At 35.3% G+C, this 19,350-nt stretch overlaps 2 protein-coding genes across 8 annotated transcripts in view; one reads left to right on the plus strand and one right to left on the minus strand.

The window, feature by feature from the left end:
• Window positions 1-11,062, minus strand: part of LOC109094982 (DDB1- and CUL4-associated factor 6-like) — a 28,852-nt gene extending 17,790 nt beyond the window's left edge. For 2 of the 7 annotated variants that reach the window (XM_042731555.1, XM_042731552.1), the window contains exons 1-7: window positions 10,604-11,059; window positions 6,082-6,143; window positions 3,398-3,490; window positions 2,613-2,798; window positions 2,374-2,487; window positions 1,037-1,172; window positions 537-748 (exon numbers count right to left, since the gene is read on the minus strand). In XM_042731555.1, the coding sequence (XP_042587489.1) occupies window positions 537-748; window positions 1,037-1,172; window positions 2,374-2,487; window positions 2,613-2,798; window positions 3,398-3,490; window positions 6,082-6,143; window positions 10,604-10,691 (891 nt within the window). In that variant the 5' untranslated portion in view covers window positions 10,692-11,059. Of the gene's footprint in view, window positions 1-536; window positions 749-1,036; window positions 1,173-2,373; window positions 2,488-2,612; window positions 2,799-3,397; window positions 3,491-6,081; window positions 6,144-10,603 lie in introns of all 7 variants that reach the window. The other 5 variants (XM_042731556.1, XM_042731553.1, XM_042731554.1 and 2 more) reach the window with 5 other exon arrangements.
• Window positions 11,063-12,150: 1,088 nt separating this feature from the next.
• mpc2b (mitochondrial pyruvate carrier 2b) lies at window positions 12,151-18,021 on the plus strand. The gene is made up of 5 exons (XM_042731559.1): window positions 12,151-12,499; window positions 14,077-14,117; window positions 14,281-14,365; window positions 14,449-14,560; window positions 17,568-18,021. Exons 1-5 carry the CDS (start codon window positions 12,400-12,402, stop codon window positions 17,611-17,613), a joined length of 384 nt encoding a protein of 127 aa, XP_042587493.1. The 5' UTR covers window positions 12,151-12,399; the 3' UTR covers window positions 17,614-18,021.
• The last annotated feature ends 1,329 nt before the right edge of the window (window positions 18,022-19,350 follow it).

Consider the following 19,350-nt stretch of genomic DNA (forward strand, 5'->3'; position numbering starts at 1 on the left):
TTGCAGATTTTTTCCTTTTTGTTCTGCTCTCACCATGTGAAAATGACAAGAGATACTGTATTCTTGTGATCTGGTCATCTGATTTAATGAATTTCCCATGAATCTTTCTTTTTGTCTATATTTTCACAAGGTGCTTTAAATCTTAAATCTTTATTTTCTCCACCATTCCTCACTTCTAATTGTTATTAGCATCCTGTACTAACGGAATGTTTCTGAAGTAGGGAAATGCAATAAACCAGATAATATATATATATTTTTTTTAATATTTATTTTTGCCATTTTTGCCTTTATTATGATAGGAAAGATCAGACAGGTCCTCAAGTCAGGATTCGAACTCGGGACACTTGTAGCATAATGGCACTGTAAATCTTTTTAACTATTTTTATCTAAATGATGTAAAGCAAATACTCAGTGTTTTAAAAAAAATTATAATTTCGTCAATGCAACCTCTGCTCTGACAACAAATTACCTCAGTTACACACTATAAGCTCTACTGTAAAAATGGCCAGTGAACATCCTCCTGATTATCTACTTACCTCCTCTCGCCGCTCTTCAGAAGGGCCCTTGAGCTCCCTGGCCTGGTCATCTTTGGGGTTAAACAGGTAGATGTAGTCAGAGGAGTAACTGACCAGCACTTCTTGTCCATCTTCACTGTAACACAGAGAGGTGACGCGGCAGGATTTGGTGGACAGGTGGGCTGGGGCAAAACGTACACACATGCCGGTCGTCCCTCTGCCCGTATAGTTACCTAGTGAGTCAGAAAAACCTTTTTAGGAAAAATTTTAAAAAAGTCATTTAAAAATTTGAGCTTCTTTCTATTTTAAAGGAGGAATAGAATGCTTCATAGAGTTCTGAGAGTTTAAGTACTCTCATTGCAGTTATCGAAACAGAAAGGACACAGATCCATATCTGACTCCAAATGCTAAATATAAAAGATCATTAAATCAGGTGACATACATTTCATCCACCATGAACCTGATACACAGAAGAACAAAAGGCTGAAACGATGAACATGAATAATTTTCATTAAATTCACCCGTAGCTCTTGTTCCCAGCATTCTTCTGTCATAGATCCTCACTGAGCTATCTGAACAGCCCACAGCAAGATAGTAGGGGACCAGGGGGCAAATGGATATTGAGGTAGCGGCTCTCCGGCAATTAATCAAAATGTCCTGAAAAAGGGACAGCAGAGAAAAAGAGAAAGTGGGGAATGACATGGAGAGTAAAAGAGGAATAAACATGTGAATAGGAACTTATGAAACAGGAAATCTTTAAATAAACATTGCTGAATCAAACACAAAAGTACAATAGAAAGAACAGTGCTGTTTTTTTAGATACATGATTGATTAAGAGTATCATTTGGAATATAATCAATAATGTACATTAATGTTCAAAAGGGTAATCATTTTTTAAGAAGTCTCTTGTGCTTGCCAAGGCTGCATTTGTTTGATCTAAAATGTAGTAAAAACTATTTAAATATAATAATTTAAAATAACGGTTTTCTGTTTTAATAAATATTCAAATTTAATTAATTTCTTTGTTGGTAAAGCTGAATTTTCATCAGCCATTACTCCTGGTTTCTGAGTTATGCTATTCTTCAGAAATCAATCTAATATGATATGCTCTTTTTAGGTGCTCAAGAAACATTTATTATTATCACTGTTGAAAACGGTTGTGCTGCTCAATAATTTTGTGGGAACTGTGATGTATTTTCTCAGGATTTCTGATGAAAGTTCAAAAGAACAGCAATTATTTGAAACATACATCTTTGTAACATAATAAATAGTTTATACTATGACTTTCGATCAACTGAATGCATCCTTGATAAATGAAAGTATTCATTTTTCTTTCAAAACATATATATATAAATGTTACTGTTACTGCATCAGATCAGTAATGGTATAAGTATATACCGTTATGATTATAAAAGATTATAAAATACATTTATTTTATTATTTATTTATTATGAATAGGTTCAAAATCCTGCTTCACATCTATTGCATATTTTAAACCTATCCAACAGCCGAAGCCCTCCCACTGGCAGAGCCCAAGCAGAGATCCAAACAGCACTTACAAGCAGTGTGCTTGTTGTCTCTGCCTCACACAAACATGCCTTCTGATAGCAACAGAAAGCAATTGTGCCCTCAGGCTAACAGCGTCCTCACCGCACACACTCTGTGGGTTGAAAAATCAAGGTTGGATGCAGCTTCCTCTAAAATGTGTTATTCACCAGCTGTAATGGTGAGACTGAAGGGTGTGGGAGGGGAGCCAGCAGCTCCTCCCCAGAGCACTACCAAAAAGAAACATGCTGAGATTTTGGGTATACAGTGTTTGATGATGTATGCATCTATTACGCATTCAAAACCTTCTTACATCTTTACAGTCCTCTTTTGTGCAGCTCGTCTTCATCCGCAAGTCAAACCACCTCACTGTACCGTCTTCTCCACAGGACAAGAAGGTATATGGGTCATTTGGCACCGTCATTATCTGAGAAAAAACAGAAAGAGAAAAATGTAAGACATCAACCTCCATCTCACCACATGTCAAACGTTACCTATCCCACTTTGTGGCTTTCATTTCCTTCTCACAGCACTATTCACATAACATCGTACCTCATAAGCAGTGCCATAGTGGCAGGTGAACTGGCACTGCCTGTTGATTTCTTGGCTCTTCTCTGTGTGTGTGTAGAAAATTATGCCATCTCCTGAGCAGGACACAATCTGTTGATCATTAGTGTGGGGCATGAACTTTGCGCTGAAGACGTTAGCCCGGTGTCCTGAACGAATAGTCGTCTTGACCTAAAGACAGAAGTACAGCATATTAATTTTAACATACTGAACAAAAAACAACAACAGGCCACTGATTTGCACAGGGTTGGTTTAATCAAGCTTTAAAATTTTAGAATGATCAGAATTCAATGCATCAACATTTTTAGATACTTTTCTAGAAATTTCTGGCAGATATTGATGGATACAGATGACAATCATTTTCATTTTATGGCCTATAACTAATAAATGGATTGTATTAAAAATTATATTATTTTAAACGGTATTTTATCTAAATAAATTTTAAAAAGGACTATAAACTTAAAATCGATATTTAAAAAAGGACAGCATGAAAAAAATAGTTAACAGTTATTTAATTATGACTTAGTTCTTAAAGATGAACTTTAAGTGAGTATTAGACAACAGAAAAGGTCATCTATACATGTATGTAAATTAGACTAAATAATATCCAATATCCACGATACGATCATTTATAAATTCAAATATATTCCAATAACAATATGTACGCCAGAGATGAAAAATAATCCAATATTTTAAGACCATGCCTACATTAGCACACAGTACTAAAGTGAAATACAGTTTTAATTATAGCATTTGTATCGTTATCTTACCTTTCTGTTGTAAGGGTTTGTGATAACCAAGTTAGTGTCATCGGAACCTGATAAGATGTATTCTCCGGTCTCATTCCAGGATATGGTGTTGACCTTTAAAGAAACATAAATACCAGCTAATAGAAACAACAATGTTGATTACCCCTAAAACAAAATGCTAATTTCTTCTGTTTAATAAACTGTGCCATAATTTAGTATATCTCCATCAATTTCTTTGAAGAAATAGCTCACCAGAATGTAACACTCTGTCATCATAGATTCAAAAACCCATAAAATTTCTTTCTTGGAACACAAAGATGAAGATGTTCCACAGAAGTCATTTCCATTTGTTGACATCATTAACAGAGCACCATTGATAAGGCTTGGTTTTTGACAAAAATTTCACGATTCAATTCTATTCAATTCAATTCAATATCGATTATTCTGGATATATATCAGATATCTATATACTAAAAAAACGAATACTGTAAAATATACATAAAATCAGTTGGTTCTACATTACTATAATATTGAAGGTTAAAATTATCTGATTTATATACAAACACCTAAATTACACTCAAATAAGTTTTTATAATAATAAAGTTATTATAAATTACATAATTATATTTCTACTCCAAATGTTCGTTTAAACATTTGAATGGTGGCTGTCATAAAAACATGATGGATTTATTAAAACATAAATTCAACATTGCATAGCAGTAAAAACTGTCATTAATATATTATATGGTGCATATATTTAGCATAATGCTCCTCTCTAGAGTACATTTCTCTACCTGACTATCGAGTTTATGAGGTAAATGTGACGTTATGTGATTTCAAGTTTACAAGCTTTTAAACTGACATCTTTCCATGGTTGAAACACTAATTGAGCAATTACCTGATACAGGATACGAATTTCAGTATATTTTAGTCTTTCTTTTATCTTAGGATTTAAGAATCGATAGTGTTTCGTAAAAATGAGAATCGATTAAAATCGAGAAATCAATATTTTTTGCCCAGCCCTTACTACTTATATCATCATTATTTTAACTATCACATAAAATCCTGCTTTAAGGTTTTAGAACTGAAATGGAATGAGGTAGTGTGTGCTGCCGGTGCCTTTAAGAGCAAGCGATCAATATTTCATTAACTCCAGGCTGATACATGCTTTTCCTCCTCTTTCTAGAGCAGCTCAAACCTCATCACAGAGGGTCCATTTCCTTTGATCTCCGCCTTTCTAAAATAACATCACTGGGAGGGATTAAGCATTTATCCCTCATTCTGCTCTTCCGCTTTTCACTCTATGGCTCTGCTTTGTGTAGTGGGGAGATGGATTTAGATTGTGTTAGATGTAGTAAGATGCATTGCATATAAAAATAACAAGCGTTGAAAGCAGCCTCAACTGTGTCATTAGTGTACGTGGGGAGTGTGCTAAAATGGAACCTGAAACGTTACCCCAAAGTCTTCTTGCAGTTAAAAATGCATAGCATGTTTTTTGTGCATTAGTCCTGATTGTGAACTGACAAGAGTTCATAAAGAATGAATGAGGAAGGTCATCTGATCAAACGGAATAAGGAAACTGTTTTATTTAAAGCAAAAAAGGCACAAATTCCATGTTTTTTTTAAGGATAGAATTAGATATGTTTGTAAGGGCAGTTTATGGTCAAACACATATTTTTCTTTAATTTATGGGAATATAAATCAACCTACAAAGTGAAAGCTAGATTTAGAGACCACTAGCTAACAATATCTAGATGCTATATCTGCAACCTTTTACTTGCAACCCAATTACAATTGCAGGTCTTGATGCTTAACTTTTTCCCAAGGAGCACATGTGCTCCTAAGTTGACTTAGGAGCATGTTAAAAAAATTTAGGGGTGCAATGCAAATTTTTTAAATGATGTGTTTTAGCTTAATATGGGATATAAGAAGACATGTACAAACAAAATTATTTCATTAATCAGAATACAGATAATACAAATAAATAAACTGAAGTTATAAATTGAAGAATTTCTACATTTGTTATTGGCTACTGTGTAGGTTAGGATGTTTAATAAATGGCATCTACCAGCGGGGGCTTTACAAAGGTCATGTGTTGTATCTGCATATTGTGATCAGCCCTTGGTAGACCATATTAAAGTGCTGCAATTTTTTTCCTGCTGTGTTTCTACCCATCTTTAGGTCACAAAGCTCACAAAGGTCACTTAACTATTACTACCATACTCAGTATGAAGGACGTTACCAGATAATAGCAAAACACCAAATCATTTTCACTGACGCAAACAAAGTGAAACCTGTTCCAGTCTGTTAAAGTCTGTTAACGGTTATATTGGAGTGTTTATTTGGGAGGCTTGCAATTAAAGTAGAGTACATGGCTTTCTCTGATGTCCCAGCAGTAAAGCACTGACAAAATGACGTCCCCAAAGGCTGCCTGGCACCTATCAGCCTTTGAGTTTAAAATCACTGACAGATAAAGAACAGGAGCCGCTGATAAGTGGGTAGAAAGGGACGCACACACAACACTCACACAAAATAGAAGCACAGTGATTCCCGTGAGATGATATAACCCAGACAGGCACATTCTCCTACAGGCACATTTATCAAGGAAAAAAATTAACCAACAAAAAAAGACTGCTGGGGGGCAAGAGCATCAGAAATCAACTAGAGACTTCATTACAGGTGAAACAAAAACTTGAAAGACTTACGCATCCATCGTGCACATTGAGAACAGCTTCGAGTTTCAGTCGTTGCACAAACTCTCTTCTGCCTGTAGAGAAAAAAAAATTATACATTTTACTGTGGCAGTTTTCACGTCCAAGGTCATTTGCATTGTCTGTTAATTTACATAGAATAAGAACAGTATTTAACCTCTCCCACGTTCAATTCAGTTCTCTGTGCCATTGGCATCACCGAATATATACCACAACTGACTGTTTCCAAACAGGTTTCTCCCCATCTTCTAGCAGGATGTTTTTTAAAGAAATGGAATGATTGTTAATGGCTACTGAACGTAAACAATTCTTATAATTCTTACAAAAAAACCAAAAACAAAAAAAAAAAACAATTACAAATAGATATCATAAAATTCTTTTAAAAAAGGTATCACAGCTTCTAAATAAATTTTAAGCAGCACAACTGTTTCCAACATTGATAATTATAAGCACCAAATCAGGATATTAGAATGATTTCTGAAGGATCATGTGACACTGAAGACTGGAATAATGGATGCCGAAAATTCAGCTTTGCATTACAGGAATAAATTAAATTTTAAAATATATTTATATATTAAATTAAATATAATATTAAATTCATAAATTAATATTTTAATTTCTGATCAAATTTCACAATATTTATGTTTTCATTGTATTTTCGATCAAATAAAAAGCTGAGCTTAGTTATACAATATATGAACAAGTTTATATAAATAATAGGCACAAATCTAAGTTTGAAAGCTCATTTATGGTGTAAATGAAGAAACCATAAAACTATATTATGTGGCTGAGAAGGCAGGAATGATTGTTAATGGCTGCTGGTATCTTCATTGCTTTGGAGAACTCTCACAACACTATTACATTACCTCCTGCATTTGCTGAATCGCTGTACATAGACGGAAAACACCCTGTACCCGTACACTGTTGTAATAATGTCAACTACCCTGATTTGGTTCTTGTTTTGTTTTTTGCTTGTCTAACCACTTATAAATTACCTCAGATTTATTTGACATGCAAATACTGTGGTTTAGAACCCAACAATACTGGTGCTTTACAATTACAATACCAAGTCACATTCAATGCTGTTTGCATTAAGAAACATTAATAGCATTTATGTTTCTGTTCCTGACAAGCAGATATCTGTGTGTGGTTGGTAAAAGACAGATCTTTCCATGACAGTATTTTCAGCTGTGTAATAAGGAGCTACAAATAGCAAGTGCCAAACTTAGGTCAACCATTTTCAATGGTGCGAGCCTGGAGAACAGCAGTAGCCTGAGATGACACTGCTCTATGCATTGATGGTACAACCTCACAGAGAATGGTCTGCCAACAGAAAACAAAAGCTGAAATTCATGCACAAACTCAGGATTTTTGACTAGGTTAGAATTGGTAAACAAGCAGTTGTTAACATTTGTTAACATTTGTCCATTCACAAATGCATAAAACAGAGATACTCTGTGTTGTTTTTTTGGCTGATATCGTATGCGTTTCTAACCGTTGGCATTGGCAGGCTGTATAACATGAACGAGAGCCGAGCTAAATACGGAATTCTCTGAACGATATGCTATCATCACTATCTGAATGTGAGATCCAGGGTAAAACAGCTCACAGACACCAAATATTCAACATATTGGCACAATCCATTGATCACATAGAATTCCACATTTAATTATTAGGCTACAGAGAAGAAATTAGCTAAATTTGTATTATCTGTATTACTTTTGGGTCAGACTAGGTGGATTCTATTACATAAGCGTGCTTTGAAGTCTGCTAAGACTGGCTGACACTTCTCTCAGGTCTCTTAGCTCAAGTGTTATGTTGCAGAGGGCTACATAACAGAGCTACAAATTCACCAGGAGGGTAAAATATGGTGATTTGCGTGAAAATGACTTTTAAAGATTAGATTATGTCAGATTCTCTTCACTGTCACGTAGTAATACTGAGTGAAAATGCATCTCCTCTCCTAGATAAAGTGAATATTCTGTCATCGCTATTCTATTTCAAACCCTCACAGGTACTTTTATGATGTTTTTTAGAGCCTAGCAGCTTCTGTCTCTTTTCATTATCATTGTACAGAAAAGAACAGCATGGACATTCCACTAAATAACTCATTTTGTGTTCTATACTGCAGAAAAGAAATCCAGGTTTTGAACAATGTAAGAGTCAGTAATTATTTATTTATTTATTTTGTGTGTGTGTTTGTGTGTACTATGAACTTTTTTGGAAACATTTTACAATCCCGATATGGTAATATACTGAGGATCTCTATCAAAAAATAAATAAGAGCTAAAATATATATTTAATTTATTTAATTATTTATTTTCTCAGAGACAATACACATTAATAATACAGAAATATCTACGCAAAATGTGCCAGATTTAGCCAGGTAGCTAAATTTCATCGGCAGTCCCGGTCCTACACAGCAATAAATCAAAGATATCTGCAAGCCATATCTGTACTTAATACTGAAAATCATTCTAGAAACAACAGAACATGTTTTGTGTGATAAATCAAGTAAATTTAGTGTCATAAATCAATCTTTTTTCACTTTGTTGCCCTTAAAGGCCCGTTCACACCAAGAACGATAACTATAAAGATAACTATAAAGATAACGATATTAGCGTCCACACCAGCGAACGATATCTTCTGTTTATTCTAAGCGCACGCTCTTCTGCCGCTTTAAATTCTCGAGCGCGTTACAGCAGGATGGATTCTGATTGGCTGTCAATTTTTTATCATTCATCAGCTGGAAAAAAATCGTTTTGAAAGTGATTCCAAAGATATCGTTTTTCTTTGTCTTTATCGTTATAGTTGTGGTGTGGACTCTGCTGTTCTTTAATACTGAAAACGATTTTTAGAACTATATCTTTATCGTTTTCTTTATAGTTATCGTCCTTGGTGTGAACGGGCCTTAAGATCTGTGCTGACATTCAATGAATGCATACACCAATTTGCATACATACTGTAAAATGTGAAAACACAAACCTATTAATATCTCATGACAGCTAGATCCTTCTTTTAAGATATTGCTACTTAAATTATATTGGTCTTAATTGTCAGAGGTTTTTTTTTTTAAATCTTTTTTCTTGGCAATTTACAGTTCATTATAACTTAGAAATGGTTCATTTTTATATGCCACATAATGTTTGCTTCTATATTTTGGAAAATAACCTTTTGAACAAAGGACTCGTGAAGGACTGATAGCATTAAACAATAGTAACATTTGTTAAGTTATCTGTGGGGTCTATTTCACTTTTAAAATAATATCCAACTGTGAACATTTAATAAGATGTGCATCATTTGCATATTTTAAGAATTCAAACAGGTAAAATCACAAGGCAGAAAAGGAAGGAGAATACTATTGCCAATTTAACTGTAGTACTTCCCCTTAAAGGGGTCATATGATGCAATTTCAATTTTCTCTTTAGGGTGTTACAAGCTCTTGGTGCATAAAGAAAATCTGTACAGCTGCAAAGACTAAAGTCTCAAACCCAAAGAGATATTCTTTATAAAAGTTAAGACTTGTCCACGCCCTCCTAAAACGCCTCATTTAAACACGCCCCCACAAGATCTACGTCACGGTGTGGGAAGATTTGCATAACACCGCCCAAATGTTCACGCAAAGAAAGAGGGCGTAACTTTTATTCTCGTTGTAGTGTTGTTGTTTTCGCTGACGCCATGTTGTGGAGATGCAGTGTGTTTCATTTTGAAAGTGAAACTACTTTGTTTGGCCTTCCAAAAGCCGCTTTGTCATGCCTAGAGCTGCTCTGTGCTGGTCGCTGAGGAAATACATCAACTTCGCGCTGTGGAACGCGTAAAAAGACAGTATAAGTCATTATAATCAGTGATTATGTCCCCACTGGATGCAACAAATGCCTCGTTTGTAATGGGTTTTATTGTTTTTGTCTTGTCGCGCTGGGAGACAGCATCACAGTATGGCAAGGGGCGTAACATTCCGTCACACGCTTGAGGCATTCAGCCAATCACAACGCACTGGATAGCTGGCCAATCAGCTCACACCTCGCTTTTCAGAACGATGAACTTTGTAAAAATCGACACGTTTCAGAAAGGCGTGGCATAGAGGAGCAACAATAATGTACATTATGTGGGAAATAATGTGCTTTTTGAACCTTAAACCGCATAAACACATTGCATTACACAAAATACACAACATAATGTTCTTTTAGCAGAATATGACCCCTGTAAATCTAAAAATAAACACAATGCAATTTAACTCAGAGCTCTTCCCAGACAAATCAGCTGAACATTTCTGTTTATTTTTATTTTTTTGTATTAAAATAAGTAAACCAATTAAACACCGTGAAAAAGTAACCAATGACACCGATAACATGTCGTTCTGAAAACAGATCAGCATTAGAGTAACAGATCAGATGATCTTTAACCAGTGTCCCTGTCCTGTTTACCAGCTCAAATGACAGCTGTCACCTAGAAAGTCTTGGTCAACAAGTCTCTGATGTTCAAGTGCAACGGTGTGATATTAGTCGTAGTTCCTTACCTAAATAATTTGTCCTGACCGCATATGGATCTGTGCATCCAATGGCGCGTTTTCGTACATCCCAAATGAGGTTGCCAGAGCAGGACATGGTGTTTAAACCTCTAATGTTGAGACATTCATGGATGAGAAGGGGAGAGCAGACGCTTTTCTTGTTTGTTTGTCTTCCTTCAGTGGCGTCTGATTATTATTGTTTCCCTTTACAGCGCCTAATAGTCGCTATAAGTTCATCAACAACTGATACTGGATGAATGAGAAAATATTACTCCTCGATATCGACACCCCCACGGCGATCCGTTTCAGACACTTTGTGCATGATTGCATTGAGCTGTAGTAAAAATATTGCGCTTCTTGTTTGGCTATCCGCTTTAGCTTCTGCTGCTCTGGTACGTCAAATCTATCTCGAGCCCAAAGCCAATGGAAGGCAGAGACGCGCAGTATGTTGACTGTAATGTGTGGGTCGAGCTGGAGCGCGTCAAGTGTGCGTACGAGTTACGCAGATTCGCCAATCACCGACTGCGTTCAAATCTCAACACAATTTTTTTTCACCTACAGTATTTGTACACTAAAATATTAAAAACAATAGTTTAAAACTTATTATTTGAGAAGATTGTGTAACTGACGTGCGAAAGAATGTCTTTATTTAAAAAAAAAGGAAAGTGATTGGTCCCTGATTAAAAGCGATGGGAAAGATGCATGTCCCATACAGGAAAAAAAGAAATAAAAATACAGTTTAAAAATATAAAAAATATTTAGACAAAAAAACGTTTTGCAAATATAAAAGCAATGCAGTATATTTGTGACCCTTGACCACCAATAGCCAAAAATACACTGTACGAGTCAAAATTATTGATTTTTCCTTTATGCCAAAAATCATTAGGATATTAAGTAAAGATCATGTTCCACGAAGATATTTTGTAAATTTACTACCGCAAATATATCAAAACATTTTTATTAGTAATATGCATTGCTAAGAACTTCATTTGGACAATTCTAAAGGCGATTTTCTCAATAATTAGATTTTTGTGCACCCTTAGATTGCAGATTTTCAAATAGTGGTATCAAATATGGTCCTATCCTAACAAACTATACATCAGTGGAAAGCTTATTTATTCAACTTTCAGATGATGTATGAATCTCACTTTCAAAAAATTGACCCTTGTGACTGGTTTTGTGGTCCAGGGTCACATTTAATTAACACATAGTATTGTATTAAACAAGAAAAAAAATCAACCAATTCATCAATAAATGTTTGTTCCGAACATGCAATTGTCATACTACTCTCTTCGCTCAAAAAGGACACTGTGAAGGACGATTTATTTATTTATTTAAGTGAATGGACATGCATGGAGACTTTTAACTTTTACGCCCAGCCTTTCACAATAATCTTCCTGGATTTTATAAAACTCTCCACGTGACCGCGAAAAGAACTTATTTTTCTGACGAGGCCCCGCCTTTTAAGAGCGTGCGAGCTCCTTCCAGCCAATCAGACAAAGAGGCGTGGCCACATTAACCAATCCTTTACCTCAGCGGCTCATCTACGTCATGACGCAATTAGTTTTGCGACGCGTTCCCATTGACACTTCGAAAGACAACATAGCAGTAAACTACATTAGCAAGGTCGAAAGTCGGACAATAACGTAGACTTTGTACTTTATGCTCGTCCAAAGGTCTTGTTTTCCTGACGACGGGCTCTTGCCTTTTGGTAACATCACGGGTCAATAGCAGCAGAGTGCTCTGCACGTCCTCAGAGGTTATTTTCGTGAGTGCAGTGGTAGCATTTAGCTTGTTTAGCAGTCATGGCTATGATGGGGCTGAGAGCTTCTTACCACAGAATCCTCGACAGGATCGAGCATGTGCTGCCGGCTAAACTGAGACCCATTTATAACCACCCTGCAGGTAACACAAATGCTGTTAGCGTGACAGCTTATTTGTCACTGATACTGATCCTGTTAACCTCTTGAGGTGACCGCACACCCTGAAGTGACGGTGCAGCCAGAGAGACTGCTACCTGATCAGGTGTTTTTGTCTCATCAAGGTCAAAAATCAAAGCGACTCCAGTGCTTTAAAATAAAGGTACTAATGAACTTGGTGCACGAATAGATCAGAATTAGTCTCCTTCGATGCATAACTTAGAATGGAATTGAGGTTTATTATATTAATAAATTATAGTCACTGTATAATATTACATTTTATTATTATTATTATTTGTTTTATTTATTTTTTGATGTGTTGTTGACACTGGTCTGCAGTTCTGGTCTTGCCATACTTGCTTTTGTGTTTTTGCCATTTTCAGTGATTTTGAGTGCAAACCAGGGCTTACAAATCGTTTTAAAAACGTATTTACAAATATTATAAGTGAGAATTAACACTGTCTTTTCATTTTGATCAATTGGTCAGTGAAAGAATGTGCCTAAACCTGTTAAATTGAATATGTTTAAACTCATTTTTAATGTATTTTCAAATTTTGGGACACTACTAATGCCTTTAAAGTCTTGATTTATGTGATTGTAATTTTCCAATTAGTATTATATATTTATGATTTTAAACAATAATCCATTGTACATGTAAGATTTTAAGTGTACATTTAATGAAAAAGTAAAAAACTGTATTCTGTACTGTACTGTATTTGTGGAAAGTGCCCTTGAAGAAACAGAAAATCGTTCTATGTAATAATCTCTGTTGCTGAATTACTGAAAATATTTCCTGTTCTAATAATCTCACATGAGTTCTCTAAAGGGAGTTAAAGTGTTTATAGTTCTAGTCACTGGTGATAGAATAAATATAGATCAAATTACATGTGTGTTGATGATAAGCAGAGATTGACTGACAGGAATCTAAAAAAAAGATTTAAACAAAAGAACAGATTTTGACCTCAGCTTCACGTTTGGCAGAGGGAGGGGTCATATTAAGCACTAGAGATGACTGATCTTTTATTAAATGATATTAAAAGTTGTCTTTTTAATGCAGATTGTTTTTTTTAGATGATCTAATACAAACTTCTTGTATTATGAAGATCACTGATGGCTGGAACTCCACTAAGCTGATCAGTACAGTTAGTCTTGTTGAATATTTAAACATTGATTGTTAGCAAATAATAATCCATAACGGGTTTAACATTTGTACCATCAGCCATTGTATATTGTATTTCTTATTGAAAATCACTTAAAGTCATCAGTGCCATCAGCTCACAGGCATGCAGGTTCAAGTCTGTGTACTGTGTAAATTTTACATTTACCTTCATATTTTAGAAAGATATTATACATATTTGCTATGAAAACACAGCCACAAAATGTACTGGCAAAAACAAGCATTTAATGTAAAAATCACCCAAAATTCTCTTCTGTGTCAGTACGTTTTTTTGTACTGTTTTGTATGTTGAAACACCTGATTGCTGTCACAATTACACACATTCTTTGAGAATATTTGACCTGTGAAACATAAGTTTAACTGTACTGATTTGCTTTATTTCTTAGGTCCAAAGACGGTTTTCTTCTGGGCACCAATGTTTAAATGGGTAAGATTAATAACACACAGGATCTGGATGTTCTTTGGATTAATTGATATATATATATATATATATATATATATATATATATATATATATATATATATATATATATATATATATATATATATATATATATATAAATAACTGTTACATTTCTGATTTCACACAGGGTCTGGTCATAGCTGGCTTTGCAGACATGACACGTCCAGCAGAGAAACTCAGTACCTCCCAGTCTGCTGTGTTGACAGCCACGGGTATATCTCACACAGTAACCAATTCTTAAAAAAATACCTGAACAATTCAAACATCCCAGTCTCCCTCACTCTCTGTTATTCAGGTCTTATTTGGTCCCGGTATTCCTTGGTTATTATACCCAAGAACTGGAATCTCTTTGCTGTAAACTTCTTTGTTGGAGGTGCAGGAGGATCACAGCTCTACAGAATATGGAAGTGAGTACTCTCATTCATCTACACACTAAAATCATGTTAATGGGGAAACAGGTAAAAGGTGAATGTTCTTGATTTTAGACTTTTGTCCAGTTTCCAAACAAACCTTCAGCTGACGCAAACAGTCTGGCAGTGAAGTGCATCAAGTCTTGCGTAAAAGCCATCTGATATCACGTCATTCACAACAGCTGCATGTGATTCATTTCTGGATCTGTCAATGGCTGTGACAAAAAAAGTGAAACTTCAAGTCAACATTATTTTTTTTAAAATTATTATTAGAAATGATATCTGTGCACATATTTGTTTATTTTATTCACATGCCCTCGTAATATTAAATCCAAACATCCTTTCCTCCCCCTTGCACTGACACCTCTTCTCTTCTCTGACGATGTGTTCACTGTTGCGAGGGCGGGACAATAACATCTCCCCTTCAGCAATAGCAAATAACAATGATCCAATCAATTCCTGCTGGACCAAATTAAATCCTGCCCTACATTCATTTTTATCTCGTTCAAGCAGCGGTTTCGCTTGGATATACATCACAATAGGGTAGAAAAGAGGAACGTAACTTCCATTTCATGCCGAGAAGTAGGGCTGGGCGATATATCTAACGATATGATCATGCGTATCCTGGGCCGGACTTACCATTGGGCTTGAGTGGGCTGCAGCCCATGGGCCCCACCTTGGAGGGGGCCCCGCCTTTGCCCATTTATGTTTGTTTGATTTGTTCATTATTATACGCTATTCAGAATTCATTCATTATTAACCGCATTTCCACTGCGCAGGCGAGCAGTGTTGCCAAGCCAGCGCTTTCCCCGCGGAATTTGGCTACTTTAACACTGTTTCTGCGGCGGGTTGATTTTCATGTCCGCGGGTTTAAGCGACCACAAGAACGTGATATTTATTCCCTAAAATGCGATTTTTACCAGGGGACCCCTCGAAATGCGATTGGGTTACTTTAGGCTAGTTTTGAGTACCAATTGGGCAGGTTTTGTCGTGAAAACCTGGCAACCATGCAGCGCAAGATCTAAACGGGCAAGCTGAGGCTACTACAGCTTACAACTACAACTAGACCTTCAAGTTCACAATCAAACAGCATAAACTGGTATTCATAAACTGACATTTCACATAGAAGGACACTGAATCGCGTTTGCATCAATTGGTTTGTTATCACATGGCTACTTCAGCTCCATTAAGCTTTTAGCCCAGAAGAGCGCACATTTATAAAGATAATCATAAATTCTCAAATGTTCACACCTCATTTTTTTTACAGAGGATGATTTTATATTAATATATTAATGTTGCACTAAATTATGCGATCATCTGATGAGTTTTGAGCGCTCTTTCTTATCTTACTGCCATTACACATAGTGGGGAAGATATGTCATTAAAATGATTTTAAATAAAAAATGACTATTTAATGAGTTTCTGCTTTTATAACATAGCTATGCCTATGATGTAGGACTTAGCCTATCACACAAACAAGTCCGTTTTTTATATATATATATATATATCTGCAAGATCGCAAATGTATAGTAAACAACAACTTACAGAATTCCGTTTTGCTATGTCAGAAAGAAAATAGAACAAACAGCAGAACCGCTGCATCTCCAAAGTGTTTTGTTCCTCAGGGTTACACGGACCAGTAAATGATTCAAAGTAGTCGTTTGCAAAGTTAAATGAATCAGCTTTTTAAAAAGAATTGGTTGATTCAACTCAATCATTAAGACAGTCACTTGCTGCCACCTACTGGCGGTTGTAGTTTCATATTTAAATAAAAGTAGCTTATTTTATATTTTTAATATTTCTACATTAAAATGTAATATTTAAAACTTAACATTTATGCACAATCCATCTATAAATTTTGTTGATAGTGACTTAATTTGATTTTTAATAGCCAGCATGTCTTTTTATTTGATTGAATTTATTTATTAAATAAGAACCTGACATAAGAGGACACAGATATAACAATAACTTTTATAATACTAATAAGCCAACATCTGTTTTTTTTTTTTGTTGTTTTTTTTTGCTCAAAGTTATTTCAGTGTTTTGATTCTCAACTGAGAGAACACATCCTGTTTATTATATTATAATGAATATTTAATATTACATTTAAATTATGACTATAGCCTAGACATGTTGCATATTAATTGTACTGTTTATAAGCCTTAAAGCATGTTTGTTCATTTTGTGTTACTCCATAATGATTTTCTATTTGAGGGCATTTGTATTGTAGGTATAGGGCCCAAACATAACCTCAAGCCCGCCTGCCTAAGTCCTGCCCTGTGCGTATCTAGTCAGTAAAGCCGGTTCCCTGATTAGCGCTAAATCGCCATCACCTGCTTTCAAATGGAGCGGCATTTAATAGACAGAGCCGTAGTTCACTGACAAGCTATGCAATATCACGTTCATTATCGAAGGCGATTCATCTGCGAAAATGAACGCGATATTGCGTACCTTGTCAGTGAACTACGGCTCTGTCTATTAAATGCCGCTCCATTTGAAAGCAGGTGATGGCGATTTAGCGCTAATCAGGGAACCGGCTTTACTGACTAGATGCGCATGATCATATCGTTCGATATATCGCCCAGCCCTACCGAGAAGGACACAGGGGCGCCAGCTATGTAGATGTATATAATAAAATAGCTTATTAAAAGGAAACAGCTGCATTGTCTAATACTATGTTACCTAAAATGATATATTTATATATTGTTTTCCCACTTGAAGTGTACTTATTTTTTTATTATTATTGAAGATTTTTTGCACCCAAACCACTCATAATTTTATTTCTCATGACCATTTTCCACCCTCTCTCTAAATAAAACGGTATGCTTTATTGCTGTTGTGCCATTAAAGAACAACCTTTTTTCACATTTTATCTGCTGTGAACTCAGGTTGCTTTAACAAGACTGGTAGCAATAAAGCAGACCGGACCTTCCAGCATATTGTGTAATTTAGGTGTGTGACCAAGTTGGGGGATGTTCAATATATGAGCTCTTATTCCCCTCAGGTATAACCGGGAACAGAAGGCAAAGGAGAAGGAAGCTCAGGCTTGATAGCAGTGCTGTGTAAAGGGCATCCAGAGGACCGAAAGGGCCTCTCCTCGACTGGTACCCCAGTAACTTGCCCTCCATCAGCAGTCATCCAGTAGAGCCTCCACATACTTTCTTCATGATCAGAGATCATCTGATTCTTTTAGAGTTCAGGTCATTGTCCCGTGCCACTAGTACCTATAGCAACTATTAATATGGTTATTAACGCACAAAATGTTACATATTCATATTAGTATGACTGTACATTCTTTTAAAGGATTGTGTTTCAAATGCATCTTGATAAAGGTGTTTTCCATCCAATATACTTGAGTTACTGTCATAATTCTTACCACTGAGTGAATTTCTTCACTTTGCTTCTGTCATACTTATCAGAATGTCTCCAAATAAATTTGAGAAAAGTCTCTTTCATTACATGCATTTCTTAGGAAATATTTATAAGAGAAACTAATTGTTTGTCAAACCCATACATTACAAAATACGCACTGAACTGTACTGTAATACTGGAAATTTTTGATTAACATCGAAATGAAGTAATATTAAAATCAAATTTATTATAAGCGTCTTGCCCTTATAATCAAGTGTACTGTTCGTCTGTGCATTAATCTGTCTAGTTATTCATCTTCATCCAGCATTATAAATAAATCACATACTTTAAAGTACTTATTATATGAAACAATTAAGGAGTATCATACTACCATATTACTCATACAATTTCTACTATTTATTCTGTTCATAGTATGCATTTTTTGTACATGGCACCAGAATGTGCAGTGTACAACCCAAGCACATGTATCCCACAATGCAATGCACACAACTTGACCTGTTTCCAGTGAGACATATGAGGTGGTGTTATCAGCTGTGATTTTTAACACCTCATTGTTTTTGACTCATTATCAGACAGCCAAAATTATTATAATAAAGCACTTTTAGATGACAACTAAAAATCGCTCCTAATTTATACTGTGAGGTCGCATTTGACAACAATGTAACAATGTTGTTTGAAATTTTTAGTGTTGTATTATGATGCTCCAAATATTATTTGTAAACTAAAATAGTATGTACTAAGCGCCAGTATACTACTTTCCTGCTTGGCCTACTGTATGTTTTTATGACAGTACAGTAATGTCCCCTTGTGGTGATACAATGCCTCGCCTACAGGTTGTTTACACATATAACATTGGTTAAATAATGATTGACTATATTTCTCACCAGTTTGAATCCCTGTGGTAAACATAACTTATAAGCAGCTAGAGGACTGTAATAAAATAATTATACATTACTCATGCAAACAAAAGACTGATGTCTGGATTGGCACCAAGTCTGTAGGTCTCACGTGGAGATGTATGCTGATACATTTTTGAGTCAGACCCACAATGATTAATTTTCTGAATGCAGTGTCCAATCTTAACAAAACATGGAACACATGCATAACAAGATATTCTGAAGAAACATGCTTAATTTCTAATGCTGAGGGCACTGTGGTATGATATATTTAGCAAAGTTATGTATGTAAAAGAGTCCCTTGGAACACAAGGCCAAATCAACCTTCATCCAGCTTGTGACTTCTTTTTTTAACACCTGTGAATGTCACCTATTAAAAGAAGTACAGTTTTATATACATTTATTTTATGATTAATAATATTTTCAAATTCACAGTTTATTATTCTTACCTTTGTCCAGGATGTCCTGCTTTTGCCCCTTTTTTAAATTAATCTTTCATTATGAATTTTTATATAAAGT

This window comes from Cyprinus carpio, chromosome B9, assembly GCF_018340385.1.
Source record: "Cyprinus carpio isolate SPL01 chromosome B9, ASM1834038v1, whole genome shotgun sequence".
Classification (NCBI taxonomy): Eukaryota; Metazoa; Chordata; class Actinopteri; order Cypriniformes; family Cyprinidae; genus Cyprinus; species Cyprinus carpio.

Bases quoted from the DNA above. Each gene is read 5' to 3' on its own strand.
- mpc2b (XM_042731559.1), top strand. From the start codon at position 12,400: ATGGCTATGATGGGGCTGAGAGCTTCTTACCACAGAATCCTCGACAGG. The intron at 14,366-14,448 runs GTATATCTCACA...TCTGTTATTCAG, and splicing joins TGCTGTGTTGACAGCCACGG to GTCTTATTTGGTCCCGGTAT. The intron at 14,561-17,567 runs GTGAGTACTCTC...TATTCCCCTCAG, and splicing joins CAGCTCTACAGAATATGGAA to GTATAACCGGGAACAGAAGG.